Raw genomic sequence first — 18,966 nt, forward strand, 5'->3', positions numbered from 1 at the left:
GGCATACTCTCACAATTGACTCCACCAGGAACACCACAATTAAATGGCGTCTCTGAGAGGAGGAATCGAACTCTATTAGATATGGTTCGATCAGTGATGAGTCTTGCTGATCTTCCTATTTCATTTTGGGGATTTGCATTGGATACAGCTGCATTCACACTTAATAGAGCACCTACCAAAGCAGTGGAAAAGACACCATATGAGATGTGGACGGGAAAAGTTCCGAAGTTGTCTTTTCTAAGGATTTGGGGTTGCGAAGCTTATGTTAAGCGTTTAATATCTGATAAGCTAGCACCCAAATCTGACAAATGTCTTTTTGTGGGTTACCCAAAAAAGACAAAGGGATACTACTTCTACAACCAAAGCGAAAACAAAGTGTTTGTTGCTCGCAATGGTGTTTTTCTAGAACAGGAATTTATTTCTAGAAAAACAAGTGGGAGTAATGTATATCTCGAAGAAGTTCGAGATGAGCAACAAATGGATAAGGTTAACACCTCATTAGAGGCGCCCCAGCATGAAAATGCCCAGGAGGAAATGCATTCAACGCACTTACCTCCTACCGCCCCAAGTGGAGAAAATCCACTCGAAGTCACTCTACCTAATGAGGCAGAAACTTCTCTTGTTGTTCCCCTACGTAAGTCTAGTAGGACAATAATTCCGTCAAGAAGATATATTGATTTCCTTTTGACTGAAAACTCTGAAATAACCATGTTAGAATCAGAAGAGCCTACTAGTTACAAAGATGCTTTGGAGAGTCCTGACTCCGAAAAATGGCTTGAAGCCATGAAATCTGAAATGGATTCCATGTCTGAAAACCAAGTTTGGGACTTGGTTGATTTGCCTGATGGGGTAAAACCCATTGGATGCAAATGGATTTTCAAACTGAAAACAGACAAGGATGGAAACATTAGTGTTTTCAAAGCAAGGTTGGTAGCAAAAGGTTTCAAACAAATTTATGGTATAGACTATGATGAAACTTTTTCTCCAGTAGCCATGCTAAAATCCATTAGGATAATCCTTGCAATAGCTGCCTTTCATGACTTTGAAATATGGCAAATGGACGTCAAAACTGCCTTTTTGAATGGGTTCTTAAAGGAGGATGTGTACATGACACAACCACAAGGTTTTGAAGATCCGAAAAATCCAAGGAAAGTATGCAAGCTTAAGAGATCCATTTATGGATTGAAGCAAGCATCAAGGAGTTGGAACCTCAGATTTGATGAGGCAGTCAAAGAGTTTGGTTTTCTTAAAAATGAAGAGGAATCTTGTGTATACAAGAAGTTAAGTGGGAATAATATCACCTTTCTGGTCTTGTATGTAGATGACATACTCCTCATTGGGAATGACAAAAATATGCTTGAGTCGGTCAAGCAATGGCTTAAAAGTCATTTCTCTATGAAAGACCTGGGAGAGGATGAGTACATACTGGGAATAAAGATCTATAGGGATAGATCGAGGAGACTTATTGGACTAAATCAAGAGACTTACATAGATAAGATTCTCACAAAGTTCAAAATGGAAAGCTCCAAAAGAGGGTTTATTCCTATGCAACATGGCATTAAACTTTGCAAGACTATGTGCCCATCGAGTTCAGAAGAGTTCAAGCGTATGAATAATGTTCCTTATGCTTCTGCAATAGGATCAATCATGTATGCTATGATATGTACTCGACCAGATGTTGCATTTGCTTTGAGTATGTGCAGCAGATACCAGTCCAATCCAGGAGATGCACACTGGATAGCAGCGAAAAATATCCTCAAGTACTTAAGAAGGACAAAGGATAAATTTCTGGTATATGGCGGAGCTAATGAGTTGTTTGTCACTGGATACACTGATGCAAGCTTCCAAACTGACAAAGATGACTTCCGATCCCAATCTGGTTTCATATTTTGTCTGAATGGAGGAGCTGTGAGCTGGAAGAGCTCCAAGCAGAGTTCAGTTGCAGATTCTACAACAGAGGCTGAGTACATAGCAGCAGCTGAAGCAGCAAAAGAGGCTGTTTGGATTAAAAAGTTCGTTAGTGAACTGGGTGTAGTTCCTAGCATTGAGAATGGCATCAAGTTGTATTGTGACAATGAAGGTGCTATTGCTCAATCCAAGGAACCTAGATCTCACCAAAAATCTAAACATGTTGAAAGAAAATTCCATCTTATTCGAGATATTGTTGGAAGACAGGATGTAATAATAAGTAGAGTTGATACCACGGATAACATAGCAGATCCGTTGACTAAACCACTCCCTCAGCCGAAGCATGAGAGTCATACTAGGTCTATGGGGCTTAAGCATATAGGAGAATGTCTTTAGGTTGTTTACTTCATGTTTACAATTATTAAGAATTTTGTTTACCATATGTTTGGAATGTTTATCAATAATATAAATGGTTTGTTTCTTATTTAATTGCTTGGTTTAGTATTAAATAAAATGTTCATATAATTTGTGTTTTCAATAGGACTATTGGAAACGTTTCGATAATGGAACCCTATAAGTGAACTGAAATCACAATTTATATAATGTCCCTAATCTAAATCACTAAATTGGACATAAGTGGTTTATTAAAGATTAGCATGTAATTAATTGATAGCTCGGTTCCATGGGCTATGGAAACATAGAGATGTTTAATCGATTACATGGATGCATACCTGATGCATTGAGACTTGACCTAATCTGATTCGAAAGGGCAGAATCGAATCCTTATATTTAGTGGATTCCTTAGACATGAGTATGTCTTAATCACTACGAAATAATTAGTTTAACCTTGACGCTGTTAAACGTCGTGCTGTAAAAGGAGGCTATAAAGGCAGTGATCAGGTGGGCTAAGAATTGAGTGGGAGTTATGGTCATACAAGAATGAATAAGTCCTCCTATGTGATAGGATTGGTGTGTAGGCCTCTTGATGAGCGAGAATTGAAAATTGCATGGCCATGCGGAATAAGATTAAATGGTTAATCCTTAGTTGAACAATTCGAACTCAGAGATCAAGAAACATAATTTGAGAAATAACACTGTGTTGTCAAATTTCACATTAAGTGGCTTAAGGAATTTATAATTGTGCAATTGTCTTCGGACAAGTGGGAGATTGAAGGAATATGTCCGTAGACATTTCCGACAATTACTAAATATAAATATATAGGATATTTATGAAGATAATAAAGTTAATTATTATTAGTAATTATATTTGCTTGCTAGAGAATAAATATAATTGGTGGGTCAATAATAATTGGACCACAACTAATATAATTAATCCTATAAGGTCTTACAAAAGAATCAATTGAACGGTAAATGACTCGGGCCCATTAGGAGTATGGGCTTGCGATCCAATTAGGTTAACAAAAGAATCGGTTTCTTTTTGACCTAGGTTACTAGTATTATATGAGGATATAATGCTAGTAGTGGAGAAGTGGGGATAATGGGACGATGGATGTGAGTATTATAAATATGTTTATTTAAACTCTCACGATACACAATTCTCAATCTAAAGTTATTGAAAAACCAGAAAAAGCAAGAGAAACAATCTCTTCCGTTCTAGCAAACGTTGGTGTTCATTTGATTCCGGTAGACTGAATAGAGGAGCAACGTTTGAGGCTCTCAATATTATCTTATCGCGTTATTTTCGTGGATTTCACGCTACAAAGGTAATATAGACTAATCCTTTTATATGATTTATATGTTTGATTATGTTTATGATCCTGAGATAGATGTTAGGAAAGTGTTTCCTGAAATTCCGCTTTAAGCATCCATCGAATCCCAACAAAGGATTCAGAAGACCCATGAAATCACTTTCTTTTTAGTGATATAATCTCAAATGTTTTGCCCTATTCCTGTTTTATTGGACGATATCTTATTTAACGTTAATTTGTTTTAGTTTATTCAAATTAAATTAGGTTTGAAGATATATTATGTTAAGCCTGTAACTCTTGGTAGATTGAAGTATGATTTGATTTTGATTTCTAGAATTTGATGGTTTCATAACTTTACTTTGGAAAAGGGTGAATTATGGATTGATTTTCTTTTTTAACATTTAAAAGTTGTGTTCCATATTCCCGCAATCCTATTTCAAAAATTCAATCTCAATCCCCATGCAGTCTCTACTTTTGATTTGCTAGAAACCACAAGATACACCATTCACCGGCTCACAGCTCACCGCCACAGCATTAAGTGTGAATTGGCTGGACCCTTGAGGCTTAAGGAGTCGAGTCTACGTTGTGCCTTGCTCTGCTTGTTGCCTCCTAGCCCTGCTTACTTCTTTCGGACGCTTAAGAGTCAAGCCTCAGAGTAACCTCCAATCCTCCAACGATGTCCAGTCTTGCACCAGAACCACCACAACACGTCGGCACCACTAGTAGGGGTGTGCACCGGTTAATACCGGCTAAAACTTGTTGGACCGAAAGATCAGTGACCGGACCGGTTTTATCTGGTTCGGTCCGGTTCTAACTCGATTTTCTCCCGATCAGGTCCGGGTTTAGAACGGTTAGACCGGAAGCAACATATGATACCAAAAATAAATTAAAAAATCGAAGATTTAAAATAATTTAGCAAATTAATTATTATAAAATTAAAAAATATTTGAGTTAAAAAAAAATTTTTTGTCAGAAAAAAGAATAAAAAGCCCTTTAGGCAAGCATACACATAAATATCATAAATATTATTTCTCTTAAATATTACTATCTATATATCCGGTCTAATTCAGTCTAAACTAGATTTTTTCGAGCTTAGACAGGACCGAACCGGAACCCAGAATGAAGAATAAGTAAGACCTAGAGCCTAGACCGAATGCAATCGGTCCGGTTACGGTCTAGATCGCTGGTTCGGTCTAATTTTGCACACCCCTAGGCACCACGTTCTTTTATTGACTTCAATTTTAGGCATAATTTTGTCATCCAGAAATTAGGGTTTCTTAATTTGAAACTTTAATTCAATTATTTGTATGCCATTATCAATTCTCAGTAAACCACATATCTTAAACTGATAATAACTTTTGGTATTATTAATTGTAGGAAATTTAGAATCTATTCTTACCATCATGTTATTATACAGCATATTAGAATCCAATTTTTTGGAAAATTCGGAATCTATTCTTACCATCATGTTATTATAAAGCATATTAGAATCCAATTTTTTTGGAATTGAGTGCAGTCTTATAAGATTAAATGACAGAAAAATGATAAATTAATTCTATATAACTCTGAATAATAAATCTAATTTTATTTCTTATAAGCATGAGTAGCCAAAAAAATTCAATAATCATTTTACACGTGAATTTTTGCTGAAATTTGGGACAAATTATCTCAAAATTTCTTCTATATGTTGGTGCCCTCAAGGAGCTTGAACCCTAGATCCACCTCTGATAGGTAAATTGAATTATTCTACTTTGAATTCGTTTGATGGGAGAATTGTTTTCTTTAATAAATGGGTAAAGTAAAGTATCAGGACATGATAATTTTGTTGCTTTAGTAAATTTGCTTTCTTGGACTTTGTCAATGCCCTCCAGATGCATGATTGCTTTCTTTGAATTTCAAACTCTCATTTTTCTAAAATATAATTGCAGGTCAAAAAGTAAAATGTTGTCAAGATGGAGCAGATCAATGGTGACTGCAGGTGGATTACAAACAAAGATTTTAGGTTTTATTAATGATGAAAATGTTTTGTTACATCAAAATTATGCCAAAGTTGTTGCCTTTTCAACGACTTCTTCATCCTTTGATTATGTTGATAAGAGTTTTGATAGCAGTAGTATTGCCACGGTGAGAGATTTTTATGCTTATATAAGTTCAACAAACGTGAAACGAGTCTGTAATTATTTTTTGAGCAATATGAATGAATTTGTTGTGTGTTGATATAATATTATAAACTATTGGAATTCTTGGCATAGGAATCAAATCGATTGGCCCAATTATTGAATTTTTTCTATATTGCTATCTATTTTGCATTTTGTAGTATGGAAAAATTAAAGGTGGTTTTGGTAGTTTACTATTCATGTTTCTTGTTATTAACCTAAACACTCATATTATACTCATTGTCTTTCTAAATACTACTAAGTTAAATCTCATTTGAATTGTTTTATAGAGTTGATTAAAAATTTGTATTTATCTGTTACTCTTTATATTTGGACGTATTACCCTAATGGTTTTGTTTTTAGGGGGGTGTTAATATGAAGGTGACAACAAGGGAATATGGAAAGCTTGAATTTCAATTTACTCCATGTACGTAGTGAATTTACTGATTAGGGAATAGGGATGACATAAAAATAGAAATGTGACGTACTTTTTTGGCTTGAATAGAATTTTTGAGATGAAATCCAACATATCAAGGATTTTTCAGAAAAAATAATTTATTCAAAATGTATTTTTAAGAAAATTATTTCTTCTGCAGAATTGGGAGACCCTTATGCAGAACGAGTTTTTTCAAAAAGATTTTCCCCACAAAATTACTCATACTATGATTACAAAATGGCCTGGTATAGAGCATTTTTATTCAGACCATTTGATCATTCATGGTTTTTTATATTTTACAAATATTGTCCAAAAAATATCCAATGTGGTTTTATCAATGGTGGTATTTATTTGGACAACCTCCTCGAATTTATCCAAAAGAATGCAATGAGGGTTTCAATACTTTTGTTGCTAATTCAAATTATCAAGCCTACGAAACTCCAGTCATGTTTCATGTAGAATTTAAAATTCCATGGATTCTATGTTGGAGTTACTGTCTCAAACAACACCTTTCACATCCATATCCATATTCATTAATAAGAGAATTCAAAATTAAATGGTGGGACAAATTTACCTTAGAAATTTGTTCTACAAAAAATGTTATCTCCTTTTTTCAAACCGGTATAAAATTTCTATAAAATGTTATCTGTATTTGGACTCTCTACTTTGGGGTTTTGATTGTGTTGGGGAGAGTTTCAACTTGATGTTGCTTTTGAGGGTGAAGGTTTGTTTATAGTTGATGGAGACTGATATTCCAATTTTATACCGGTTTGAAAAAAGGAGATAACATTTTTTGTAGAACAAATTTCTAAGGTAAATTTGTCCCACCATTTAATTTTGAATTCTCTTATTAATGAATATGGATATGGATGTGAAAGGTGTTGTTTGAGACAGTAACTCCAACATAGAATCCATGAAATTTTAAATTCTGCATGAAACATGACTGGAGTTTCGTAGGCTAGATAATTTGAATTAGCAACAAAAGTATTGAAACCCTCATTGCATTCTGTTGGATAAATTCGAGGAGGTTGTCCAAATAAATACCACCAATGATAAAACCACATGGGATATTTTTTGGACAATATTTGTAAAATATAAAAAACCATGAATGATCAAATGGTCTGAATAAAAATGCTCTATACCAGGCCATTTTGTAATCATAGTATGAGTAATTTTGTGGGGAAAATCTTTTTGAAAAAACTCGTTCTGCATAAGGGTCTCCCAATTCTGCAGAAGAAATAATTTTCTTAAAAATACATTTTGAATAAATTATTTTTTCTGAAAAATCCTTGATATGTTGGATTTCATCTCAAAAATTCTATTCAAGCCAAAAAAGTACGTCACATTTTTATTTTTATGTCATCCCTATTCCCTAATCAGTAAATTCACTACGTACATGGAGTAAATTGAAATTCAAGCTTTCCATATTCCCTTGTTGTCACCTTCATATTAACACCCCCCTAAAAACAAAACCATTAGGGTAATACGTCCAAATATAAAGAGTAACAGATAAATACAAATTTTTAATCAACTCTATAAAACAATTCAAATGAGATTTAACTTAGTAGTATTTAGAAAGACAATGAGTATAATATGAGTGTTTAGGTTAATAACAAGAAACATGAATAGTAAACTACCAAAACCACCTTTAGCTTTTCCATACTACAAAATGCAAAATAGATAGCAATATAGAAAAAATTCAATAATTGGGCCAATCCATTTGATTCCTATGCCAAGAATTCCAATAGTTTATAATATTATATCAACACACAACAAATTCATTCATATTGCTCAAAAAATAATTACAGACTCGTTTCACGTTTGTTGAACTTATATAAGCATAAAAATCTCTCACCGTGGCAATACTACTGCTATCAAAATTCTTATCAACATAATCAAAGGATGAAGAAGCCGTTGAAAAGGCAACAACTTTGGCATAATTTTGATGTAACAAAACATTTTCACCATTAATAAAACCTAAAATCTTTGTTTGTAATCCACCTGCAGTCACCATTGATCTGCTCCATCTTGACAACATTTTACTTTTTGACCTGCAATTATATTTGAGAAAAATGAGAGTTTGAAATTCGAAGAAAGCAATCAGGCATCTGGAGGGCATTGACAAAGTCCAAGAAAGCAAATTTACTAAAGCAACAAAATTATCAAGTCTTGATACTTTACTTTACCCATTTATCAAAGAAAACAATTCTCCCATTGAGCAAATTAATGCTTTGATTTTTAGGTAGCTAATAGGTATGCTTTTTGCCTAATGATCAGGTGCACCGTGCACCTTACACAGCCTTACAAAACCAAATAAATATGAAACATGGCTAACTAATGCGTACAACAATTAGGTATTTAGAGTATAGAAGAGAACTTCATTGTGTGAGGATAGATTGTTGGAAAAATAATCTTCATTTTGGCATTATTCTTGGTTTTCATGCATGTATGTGATTTTTGGTATAGTTATGTTGCTTTAAGGGGTATTTGACTATTGGTTACTTTACATTATATATCCTATGGTTAGGCACATAAGCAATCTTTTGTGAAGGTATTGGTGATGCATCAACCAACCCACTTATTGATTTCAGAGTACGCTAGATTATATATTCTTGCTCTTTCAGAAGCATTGTGCATTTAGCGGAGGTTTTCTTTAGGTCGAGTTAATGCTTTATTGTTGGTTTTTTTCTTGTTAAAAAGTTATTAGTTTTACAATTATTGTGTGATTTTTAAGTCTATCTTTGAGTGCAATATTGGTTACTAGAGCCAGTGGTTTCTTTTTTAAACGCTTTGTGTTTCCTTTAATGATCCTTTTTATAGTTAAACTATTTTGAGTGTATGGGAAGACTTGGGTTAGGTGCATTATACATATTCATGCATATTGATTATTATTGCACATGCAATTTTCATGCATATGCGTACGATCTTTGTGATCAATTTCTATGATTTTTTGATGGATTTTTTTGTGGCTTAACAAATGACATATTCATAGTTGTATTTTGAGCATGGATGACAATTATAAAGCAAATATTACAATTACGTGTTATGTATAAGCTATCGATATACAAATGTAAAAGATGAAAATTGAAATCTTAGCAAGTTAGTGGCATCTTGTACTTATATTCATGGTGATGCTTGTATAAACTTTAGCATTTTACGTTTGGATATATTTATACATTTAATTATGCGTATTTTCTTAACATAAACTAGAATGTGTACAATTTTGGTTGATTATGTGCTCGAATTTAAATCGTTAGTAGTTTATGTAAATTTTTTTTTAGACAAACTTATCAGTCCATCTTAGTCTTGAAGTTGATGCCTTGTTAATCAAGTGATAATGAAATATTTTTAATACTTGTTTTATGGTGATGAAACCAATTGATGATTTTGATTAAGCTACAACAGGCTAATGTAAACTGATGTAATGTTTAGTTTTTATTCAAGTTGTTGACTTTTTAAGGCTAAATATGAAATGTTATTGTAAAATGTGTCTAATATGACTCGAGTAATTTAAAATGAAACATATATGAATATGTTTGTACAAGTGTAACATCAATAATATTATGCATTATTGTCTGAAACCTTTTAAAATTAATAATTGAAGTTATCATGAGGATATTATTAGGCTAATAGTCGTCTAAGCAAGAGTATAAGTGGTTTAAACAATAATAAGAACAAGGAGATATAAGTAAAGTTAAACGTGGTTGTGAATGAATTCAATCTTAGAAATAGTTCTATATTTAAAGATAATGGGGTGATTAGTTTATAACCATAAGTCAAGGCTGTAATAAAACGTAAAACTAAATAAATAAATAAATCATACAAATAAAAGAGAAGGTTGTGTTATACAAGGAATTTATAGTGTACGAGTTTAATTGGGATTTTAGGACATGTTTTGAAGGATTGTTGTGATAAAGTCATTAAAATGTAATGAGTTTAAGTCAAAGGAAACTCTTAATAGTGTTTATAAGGATTGTAAGTTGATGTTACTTTTTGGTATGATCAATAGTAATTTTGTGAATGTAGTTTTAAATTCATTGGTGTTGTAAAACATTTATGATATTGATCTTGTTATTGGTGTTGACAATTATGGGTTGTGTGCTTTTAATAGGAGTTAAGGGAATTTATGTGCGTGTTATGTCTATTCAAGTTTCGAATTGGTTAGATTGAGGTTATTGATATTAGAATTGACCATAATTATATTAATGTTGAGTTGTAGTGTAATATTAGTATGTTTATCAATTAATGCCTTCAAAATTATACATTGATGGAGTTTGATGTTCTCGTGATAACAATTAAGCTAATTGGGTGATATATTATATATATTTGTTAAATATATGTCTAGCATATTATGTTATGAGACTTTAAGAATGAGTTGAGAATAAAGGTAATTCTTAATTATAATGTTGATGTGTTTATCAACTCTACACTAGATCAATTAATTACCTCTACTTTAGCATTTAATTAAGAGATTACATAAATTCTTTGACATCAATTATATGTTCGTTCCTATCGAAGAATTATATATAGCGTTTGTTAAGTGATAGTGGTTTTCCAAATAATATTTGCTTCTAATGAAATATTGAAGCAGTCTTTAGTTACAATATTGGAATCTTTACCCTAAAAGACTTGATTTTTTTTAGTATCAAGGGAGGAAACTTTATTAGCAAGTTCTCCTAGTTGTGGGAAGACATGAAGATTACTTGTGACAAGCAAGATAAGTTTATATCCAAGTAAATTGTTAACAAATAACTACCCTAATGGCTCTTGTATGCTAAAGGCTTAAGGACTGGTTTGGAGCAAGAAATTTTGACTCAAGATTGTGAATTACATCTTATCGAGTTTTTTGATATACCAAAATAAAAATAAATAAATAAATAAATAGCAATATGTTTTGGCAAGGAGTAAAAAACAAAGACATGAATTCTAGAGTTGAGTAAACATCAAAATGAAGTCTAAGGAAATTTTCAAAATGGGATGTAGTAAATAAAAGAAGGTTTTGATAACTAGGATTAATTAAATGTAACCAATGCAAGAAATTTCAAGCGATGTTTCAACATATATATTCTATTCTGGATGAAGTCGTCACTTAGACTAGCATTAGGACATATCATTTCGGGTTCATGTTATATACCATAGTCATTGCTTTAGGAGATAGTATTAGTGTATCGTTATTTTTGGTTAAGGCTTTGAGTTTGATGACATATATGTTTCCTTTCTTATTACTTATGGTCAGGCCATTTGAAGTATGATAGAGTGTAAAATAAAAGGATAAGTCTCGTGTAACTCAAATGTATTTAAAGGTTATTTGGAAATTTAATGTAAGGGTGTTGTTGTTCTTAAAGGGTGAACAGATAGTTGAGATAGAGGTTTTCACATTATATATGTCATGTTTGAGGTATAGAGTCTCGGATAATGAATTGTGAATTGTGAATGTGATAGTTTCAGAGTTCATTGACATTTTACGAGTCATTGTTGGGAATGTTGCCTTCTAAAGAAATTAGTGCTAATATTCTTAGTTTGGGGGAAGTGCTTATATCTAAAACACCTAAATATTTAGATAAATAACAACCATAGTAGGGTGTATACAATTATTGAGAGTTAATGGTGAAGAACAATACCCTTCCATAGATCAACTTAAAAGAGGTTGTTAGTAATAAAGAGTTTTCTAAAAATAAGAATGATCTAAGGTGTTTTATTAGTTAATGTAAAATCAATAGGCTAGATATCTTATTATTACGTATTAACAAGATTTTTTATCTTATTTATAGAGTAAAATTAAAGTATATATGACAATGTGGACAATGTAATGATTCAAAATTAAATAGAAAGATTGTTGGTTCGATTAAGGTGATTAAAGAAGAAGAAAGAAGAAATATGACAAAATTGCCAAGTTCATATATTTTAAAATAAGGGCAATAGGGAAGTTCAAGAAATCAAAGATTAATAGGCGAATTAAAAGTTGATGCAAATGCATCAAGTGATCAAGACCTTGCAAAAGCACCAAGGAACAACATCACGCACATGGAAATGGGAACTGCATGGAAATGGGAACAACTCATGGTTTCAGAACAGCACAGCAGCAAACTAGCGACCAGGCCACCTTACACGACACGTGGAGACCTATCCAGTACATCCAGGACCTGGACTAAAGTGGAAATGGAATCTCTACACTAGGAACTTGCTATCAACGTCCTAAAACCATTCTAACAATCCACGTGGAGTCCTAGAAGCTGAGCTGAAGGAGGGCTGCTCGACTAATTTGCAGAATAGAATTTGTTCTAAGTGTTTTTTGTTTTCAGTTTCTGTTTTAAGTGTTTTGTAATAGCACGTGTCTTTTTAATGAGGCGTGTGCTAATATAGCCGTTAAGGTAGTTGAGGACTCTATATAAGGAGGGCCTCACCCATGTAATAAAGGCAGAATTCACGTTCATTTTGATAATTCAATACATAGAGGTATTTCAGAAAAAGTGTTTTTCTGTTTTCTTCTTCGAAGTTGGAGGCAACTTCATCAAAGGCTACGGAGTATCCTTTGATCCTTGGAGTGTTAAGAGTTGTGGAGCAGCCTTGATACTTTAAGGAAACCTCGAGTGCAAGGTCTGGAAGGCTTTGTACATATCAGTTTTGTGTCGATTATAGAGAAGGGTCACAGGTGAACACCATCAGAAAATCAAGAACGGAGTTCTTGGTTTTGTTTGTGGTTATTTCGTGTTCTTTTCATGATCATTTCGTAGTATTATTTGTAGTAATCATTAAAGCTTCCGCGCAACATTCATCCTTGCATAACCAAGGCCTTAATCAGCCCCGGTTACGCATCAAATTGGTATCAGAGCCAATTCATGAAAGGGACAAAGGTAGTATAGAAAATGGGTATTTGAAGAACTTTGTCAGTTGTTTTGGGAAATTTTAGAAGGAAGAATCTGAAGGCGATTATCAGGTGATAAATTGCAGAATCAATCAACATTTCTTTCTACGATAATCAGAGAGTGATTCCTCCTATTCTGATTTCATTTTTGTTAATCATTTTACTTTTTTCTTTCAATTTAATCATACATTTCACATCAGTATACAAAATTAATATCTGGTATTGCGATTATGCGATTATTGTTTTTGTTAAAATTGATTGTTGTTGGAAATTCTTGTGCTGGTTATTAGCTGTTGACTTAGAGACCATGGACCATGAGGAAAGATTTGGTATGTTAGAGGATGGTATGCGTAGATTGATGATTCACTTGGGATTAGATAATCAAACTAATAGACCGCAAAACCCTAATCCTCGACCCTACGAAGATAGAACCATGAAAATCAATATTCCTGACTTTGATGGCCTTAACCATGACCCAGAACGTTATTTAGATTGGGAAAGTAGGATGGACCAATACTTGAATTCAAAGGAACACCATCAGATCAACAATTTAAGATTGCCAAAGTGAAAATGACGAAGGTAGCTTCAACCTGATTAAAGGGAATACAGAGAATGAGACTTAGGGAGGGTAGGAATAGAATTCACACTTGGGATAAACTCAAGAAACACATGAAGAGGAAGTATGTACCCCTAACCTATAGGTAGCAATTGTATGTGCAGTATGGTACATTGAAACAAGTAAATAGGACTGTGCAAGAGTATATTCAAGAGTGGGATAAGCTCACTGTGATTTGTAATGTCCATGATGATGAGGAATTGAGAGTGGGCAAGTTCTTGGCAGGTCTAAGGGAAGAAATCAGAGGGAAACTGATTAACACACCTTACCTCACCATACACACAGCAGGCTTGATGCCCATTGATATTGAGAAGCATATGGGTAAAGCAGCTAGTTCCTACCATAGCACCATTACGACTTACAACCCTAAGAACACAAGCACCATAGCAGCACCTGAGAGGGATGCACAATCAAACCTATCCAAGCCCAACACTTTGAAGACAGTAGCACCTTCAAAAGATGTAGTATGTTTTAAGTGTAATGGCAGGGGACACTACAAGAAGGATTGCCCAAATGCTAGAGCCTTCACCATGAGGGAATGGAATGAGATTAGGCAAGACACTAGACCTAAGAAGATATTAGTATCTAGGAATGGGCAGGAAGAAGAGATATACCCACCCAACCTTAGTGATGAAGATGGCACATACATAGAGGATGAGGATGGGAGAAGGCATAGTTTTGAAGGAGATACTGAGAAAGAAGAGGAAGAGGACCTGGAGAGGGTATTACCTGAGGAAGAACAGTATAGTTTGACTATTAGAAGGAGCTTCCACACTACACCTGGATCAAAAAATTCAGATCAAAGAGAGAACATCTTCCAGTCCATGTGCAGGGTACAGGGGAGAGTGTGTGACCTGATTATAGATGGAGGAAGTGAGTCAAACTGTGTGAGTAAGCAGCTAGTGAGTGAGCTGAACTTAGAGACCAAACCTCACCCTCATCCGTACAAAATAAAATGGCTAGATAATAAAGCAAGTGGGTCAGTGAACAAGCGATGTTTAGTGAGTTTAACCTTAGGCACCTACACTGATGATGTGTTATGTGATGTGCTTGATATGGATGCATGCCATATACTACTAGGGAGACCATGGCAGTATGACAGAAGAACCACACATGATGGTTACACTAACACCTTTACCCTTAGGCACAATGGGAAGAGGAAGGAATTAGTGTCTTTGCCTCCACACAGAGCTGTTTCACCTAAGACCACTAAGGCACCTATACATTTGATAAACAAGAAGGCAAGAATTAAGGAAGACAGAAGGGAAGAGCAAACCTTTCTATTGTTCAACAAGAAGGTTAGACAGAGGAGTAACAACTTAGATGTTGGGAATGTTAACTTCTTCGAACAGTTCACTAACAGTTCAGACTATAAATACTTTTGCAATATTTGGGAACATAATAGACTTAATGCCAAGCATACTAAGAGGTTTGAGTTCATGCAAAATTTCAACCTTGTTGCTCAGAATGAAAATAGGAAATCTAACAAGGTGATAGTTGCATTAAGTAGGAAAGCACGCTTACTAGCTATACTACATGCCAAGCTTTTGGGATTCAAGATGACTAAGGAGAAACATCAGGCTGATCCAAACTTTAGAACTGTATATAAAAGGGTTGAATGTGTATATGGAATAAATATTACATTGCCTGTATCACTAATTATTCTTTCATTGCATTACATAAAACATGGGAATGCTAAACAACATGCGAGAAAAAGATGAACATCCACAAGCAAATACAAAGGAGCATTGGGAGAGCTACTACTATACATCAGCAGGGGGTTACCAAGCATTCCTCAACTACACAAGAGCATCAGATTGAGGATAATGCTTTCAAAACAAATCTGCTAGAGCAATGTGGAGTCCTTGTCATACTCAACTTAAGAGACCGGAGACCATACTCTGAGGCATCAGAATTGAGGACAATTCTTTCCCAAGAGGGAGGAATTGATGCAAATGCATCAAGTGATCAAGACCTTGCAAATAACTCACAAGTACAAGAGAGTGTTCCTAAGTTGTCATCTACGCCAATTGTACATGAAGCGCAAAACCAGGTCAAAGATGCTTTGCAAAGACTGAACATGACCTAAAGATACTATGTTGGGAACAAGGAAGCCAAGACTACAACAAGGAACAACAACATACACTTGAAAATGGGAACAGACAGCAGATCCCAGACCAAAGCATTTTTTGACGACCAGCAGACCTTGCTGAGTCCCCTGAGCGTAGACCCGTATCACCCAGACCCTGATCAAGGTTGGGATGTCATCTTTGCACATGGGCCAAACCATCTAGGTCCCAAGATCTCACTGATAGACCACGTGGCATCCTAGAGGCTGAGTGAAAGAAAGGTTGTCTGACAGATTTTCCAGATCATAATGTACTTAAGTATTTTGTCTTCTGTTTCTGTTTTTTAAGCGCCTTGTATTCAGCACGTGTTCTTTAATTAAGCGTGTCATTAGTTTTAGCCGTTAAGGTAGTTGAATGCTCTGTATAAGGAGAGCCTCAGCCCATGTAATAAACGTTCAAGCAATTTGATTTCATTTGATTCAATACAAGTAGAGGTATTTCAGAAAACTTGTTTCTGATTTCCTTTTTGAAGTTGACGGTGACTTCATCAAAGGTATACGGAGTATCCTTTGCTCTTTGTGGGTTCAAGGATTGTGGAACAATCATTGGCACTGCAAGGAAAACCGTGTGTGCATAGTCTGGAAGACGTTGCACGTTTATCATTGTTAGAAGGGCGTTGAAATAGCCACTGACCAACATCACCAGAAAACCAATAAAGGCTCTGTTCCTGTGTGTCAAGGAATCTTTTCATTGTCATTTTGTAGTTTTGTGTGTGTAATCAATAAAGGCTTCCGCTAAACATTTATCCTTACATAATCAAGGCCTTAATCAGCCCTGGTTTTGCATCAAAAGTGAAGGAGGTAAAGTACGAAAAGAGTGAAACTCAACTAGTATTCGAGAAAAAAGGATTTGAAGTTTAGATCCCACATTACTTTGTAAGAGAAAAGCAAGTAATGTTATGTGACGTTATTTATGATAAGAAAAATATATATATTTAAAATAAAAGAATTAAAGTAATTTGAGTGAGTATACCAATGATATTGGGCAAACATGGCGATTATGAGTCATTAAGTTGACTTTCAATAATTTGGTAGGTTATATAAGTGTGATGGATCAAAATTGATTCAATGTTGCAGGGTAAAGGTGTGAGAGAAGTCAAAAAGCACAAGGTCAGTTACAAGAATTACTATCATTTATCAGAATCTCGATTCTGATCTACGATTATTCGATCTTACGATCCTAAAATAAGCGATCGATCCGATCGTAGGTATGATCTTAATGCGGTAGAATCGTGCGATCCTACTTAGCTCAAGAATAGAGGTGGTAGGATCATAACACGATTCCATGATTCTATGATCCAACGATCCGATCCTACATGAGTAGTTTTAATTGTAAAATACTAAATTATTTTCATATAATACAGTTTTCACTTACATATAAATATATATTTAAAATAATTATATTAATACCTTTATAAAATTTAAGTTGTTCTTAATTTGTAGTTTAAAAATGATTACTAAAAGTGTTTTTTTTCAAAACTTAATGCATAAAGTCAAATAAGTTTTTACTTATACCTTAAAACTTAAAAAGAGAACAAATATAATTGATGATCAGTAATTCAAAGCACAATTATGCATATTTATAGGATCATACGATCCTACGATCTGATTCTACCGATTTCGATCCTACCCCCTCCACGATCTTAGGTAGAATCCTGATCTTAATAACCTTGATTACTATCATGACATGAATGGTAGAAATTTTTATATTTTAATGTTTAATGACATTATTAGATTCGTTGTTTTTGGTGAAACTTAGAGTGTTGGATGACTTGATTAAATTTGACACTTTTATCACTAATGTTTAAGTATATGATTAAGCAAGTAACAATGTTTCATGAATAGGTTTAGAAGACTTTGGATCGAGGGTTCTGTCTTAATGGGAAAGTAAATCGAACTGAACTTTATAATTATTTATTAGGCTTTACATGACTCGAGAAAACTATTTTATAATATTATAATGCAAAAAACAAAAAAAAAGAAAATGAAATAAGTTTCATGAGTTTCATACATTGCGGTGTAAGCAATGCTCAAATGAAATTTTTAGAGGCTTTATATGGTTATTGATATCGCAACCCTGTATGCTGGGATGATTTTAGTGAGTCCATCATTTTAGGTCGATTATGCTATTAAAGATTATTGAACAAGGGAAAATGATTCGTAAAAAGCCTATGGCAGCCCAGGATCAAAGAAATTCTTATGCAGAACTTAATAGAAGACCATATGAGTTTTGATGTGGGATAATATGTACTATTGATGGTTTCACCGATGGAACTAATTATAAGACTTAGTAAGAACGATAAGTTGAGCTCGAGGTTTATAGAATCGTATGAAGTCAGAGTGAAGTTTGTCTATAGACTCGTGTTGCAAATAAGTTAACGAATGTCCATGATGTATTTCATATTTCGCAAATTAAATGTATATATTCCTGATAAGTGACATGTACTAGATCTAGAACTTTTAGACCTTGATGAAAACTTGTCATATGAGGAGAAGCCCATCGAGATCTTAGATTCTAAGGTGCGCGGTACAAGGAGAAAAGATATAAGATGGTGAAAGTTTTATGGTCTAACTAGCGCACACAGGAGACAACGTGGGAAACTAAGGATTTCATGGGTGAGAAACATCCACACCTTTTTCTTGAGATTAGTGAGTTACGAGTTCGTAACTAAGTTTTTAGGGGGGGGGGAGGGGGGTTAGAATGCAATATAATTTCGCACGTTTTCACACATTTTCTTCTCTATGATATCAACTTATTACAAATTTACATGCTTTAGATTGGATGGTCAAGTCAATTTCTGTGATATTTACATGCTTTAGATTGGTTGTTCAAGTTAATTTGTGTGATATTTGCATGATTATAAATACTTGAAATGAAATATGTATGCTTGAAATGAAATATGTATGACTATTTTGATAAATTGAATATCATTTTGTTAATAGTGTCAATAAAATCACATTCTTGGAGTCAAGTTGTTATGTTTAAAAGGGTTAAAATACCTTCTTGAGTAATTAATAAAACAAATTTCCTTGATGAGCATCTCTATTACTCTAGTTTCGGGGACAAATAGTCTGTAACACCCCATCGTTTTACGACATTATTATTCATTATTTTAATAATATTTAACGATTTTATAATTATATTAAA

At 33.9% G+C, this 18,966-nt stretch overlaps 2 protein-coding genes across 2 annotated transcripts; both read left to right on the forward strand.

Annotated features, from left to right (window-relative positions):
• The first annotated feature begins 1,421 nt into the window (after positions 1–1,421).
• LOC130825951 (secreted RxLR effector protein 161-like) lies at positions 1,422–3,448 on the forward strand. The gene has a single exon (XM_057691403.1). It carries the CDS (start codon positions 1,516–1,518, stop codon positions 2,302–2,304), a length of 789 nt encoding a protein of 262 aa, XP_057547386.1. The 5' UTR covers positions 1,422–1,515; the 3' UTR covers positions 2,305–3,448.
• A 1,703-nt stretch (positions 3,449–5,151) lies between these two features.
• Positions 5,152–5,881, forward strand: LOC130825999 (uncharacterized). The gene is made up of 2 exons (XM_057691467.1): positions 5,152–5,348; positions 5,546–5,881. Exons 1-2 carry the CDS (start codon positions 5,302–5,304, stop codon positions 5,832–5,834), a joined length of 336 nt encoding a protein of 111 aa, XP_057547450.1. The 5' UTR covers positions 5,152–5,301; the 3' UTR covers positions 5,835–5,881.
• Positions 5,882–18,966: the final 13,085 nt, after the last annotated feature.

Source organism: Amaranthus tricolor, chromosome 10 (genome assembly GCF_026212465.1).
Source record: "Amaranthus tricolor cultivar Red isolate AtriRed21 chromosome 10, ASM2621246v1, whole genome shotgun sequence".
Lineage (NCBI taxonomy): Eukaryota > Viridiplantae > Streptophyta > Magnoliopsida > Caryophyllales > Amaranthaceae > Amaranthus > Amaranthus tricolor.